We start from the raw sequence: 1,588 nt of genomic DNA, 5'->3' as shown, positions 1-1,588 counted from the left end.
CATCATGTATTGTTGTTAACAGCACAGTGGTCTTCAAGCTCCAGCTGATGCAAAACTACAACACCCAGCATGCCCTGACAGCCGAAGGCTACAGGGCTAAAGAATTACAGCTTTGAGACCAATGACATTTCTGAGTTGGAAACTTTGACTTAGACACCTTAACTGAGATTAATGAGCTGATCTTAAGATATAATAAAATACATGGGTCTTGCATGTATATATTTCTATCTAAAAAGAGTCTAATATTATCTAACTAGATTGAGTAAAACTAGTTGCAATGCTTTTTGTCTGTGGTTCTTTATTTTCTGCTTTCTTTTTACAGATACTTGTTATTTTCTGGTGCAGTTTTGGGTTTGTAGCTATAAGAAGGAATGGACTCAAGGCAGAGTAAGATGTGGAAAGAAACACCCGAAAGTCATTAATTTCGGGGTCTACTTTTGTCATACTCAAAGAGTAGATCCAAATGGTATTGTCCATACCATAAAGCACAACATACATTGCCACCAATAAGATAACAGACCTTGAAGCCTTGTGCTCAACTGTTTTATGTTGTCCTCTATCGGAGCTTCTTTTACCACGAATAGACTTGGCGTGTTGAATTAATACATGTACAATATAACTGCTAGAAAAAGCCATGAGCATTAAAGATATTATCTCCCGGATTATTATCACCGACCCATATGCAATGAAAAATTCATAGGTCTTAAAATCAGTGGTGCAATAAACTAAATTCAACGTGTATGGTGATGTAGTAGTATTCGTTTTAACATTTGTAAAATAAAATGTTACACAATAAATTGATAAGTTCATACCAAAAAGAAGTCCAATGATGACCTTGACATTCTGAATTATAACTAGTCTGACTCTGCTCCAAAACTGGTTGACTGGAGCAATAAGAGTACATTGGTAAATGCTAAGAAAACTGGTGCCACAGATAGACATGGCTCTGCTTATTCTGTAAAACAGGAGGACAAATTTACACTGTAAATCATTTAGTAAATGTTCCACTCCAATCCCAGCTAAGGCTTGAGGAAGGACTCGAGAAACAATCACAATGATGTTGGATAATATGAGGACAAACAGGATAACATTAGCTGGTAGGAGTTTCTTCTCTACTATCTTGATGCAAACGATTTTCAGCAGGATGAAGATGTTTCCAGGTATTCCTAAAACGATTAATAGGATGAATCCAAATGTTTTAAGAAGAAGGCGAATTTCCATTGCTGTCCCTGTAATAAGAAACTATAAATATTATGTATTCCACTCACAAGAAGGTCACCCATTATGCACAATCTAGTGAATGGTCACCCTACCTGAGTGACAGAGAAGAGGACATTTAGAGTGTCCATGAGTAAAAGGGGGACATGGTTTGTGAGTCACGTGTTTCACAATCTACAATCTAATGGATGAACCTGCTGAAATTGGTGTTGGGTGACTTCAGTAGAGGGTAGTTGAAAAACTGAGAATAAACTAGTGAGTAAAAATCAAGAAAAGGGAGTAAAGTAATAAGTGGGTGACAGGGTTGTAAGCAGCAAGGCTGGAAGAAGAGAAAATGGAGAAGTAAAGAAAGAAAAGAACAAGATCAACT

The 1,588-nt window shown here is 36.8% G+C and overlaps 1 protein-coding gene across 1 annotated transcript; it reads right to left on the bottom strand.

The window, feature by feature from the left end:
* Positions 1–249: 249 nt before the first annotated feature.
* On the bottom strand, positions 250–1,221 carry LOC142741834 (olfactory receptor class A-like protein 1). The gene has a single exon (XM_075851162.1). It carries the CDS (start codon positions 1,219–1,221, stop codon positions 250–252), a length of 972 nt encoding a protein of 323 aa, XP_075707277.1.
* Between the last annotated feature and the right edge of the window lie 367 nt (positions 1,222–1,588).

This window comes from Rhinoderma darwinii, chromosome 2 (genome assembly GCF_050947455.1).
Source record: "Rhinoderma darwinii isolate aRhiDar2 chromosome 2, aRhiDar2.hap1, whole genome shotgun sequence".
Lineage (NCBI taxonomy): Eukaryota > Metazoa > Chordata > Amphibia > Anura > Rhinodermatidae > Rhinoderma > Rhinoderma darwinii.
This window is presented reverse-complemented; position numbering and strand designations above follow the sequence as displayed.

Excerpts from the sequence above, each read along its gene's own strand:
- LOC142741834 (XM_075851162.1), bottom strand. The coding sequence starts at position 1,221 with ATGGAAATTCGCCTTCTTCTTAAAACATTTGGATTCATCCTATTAATC.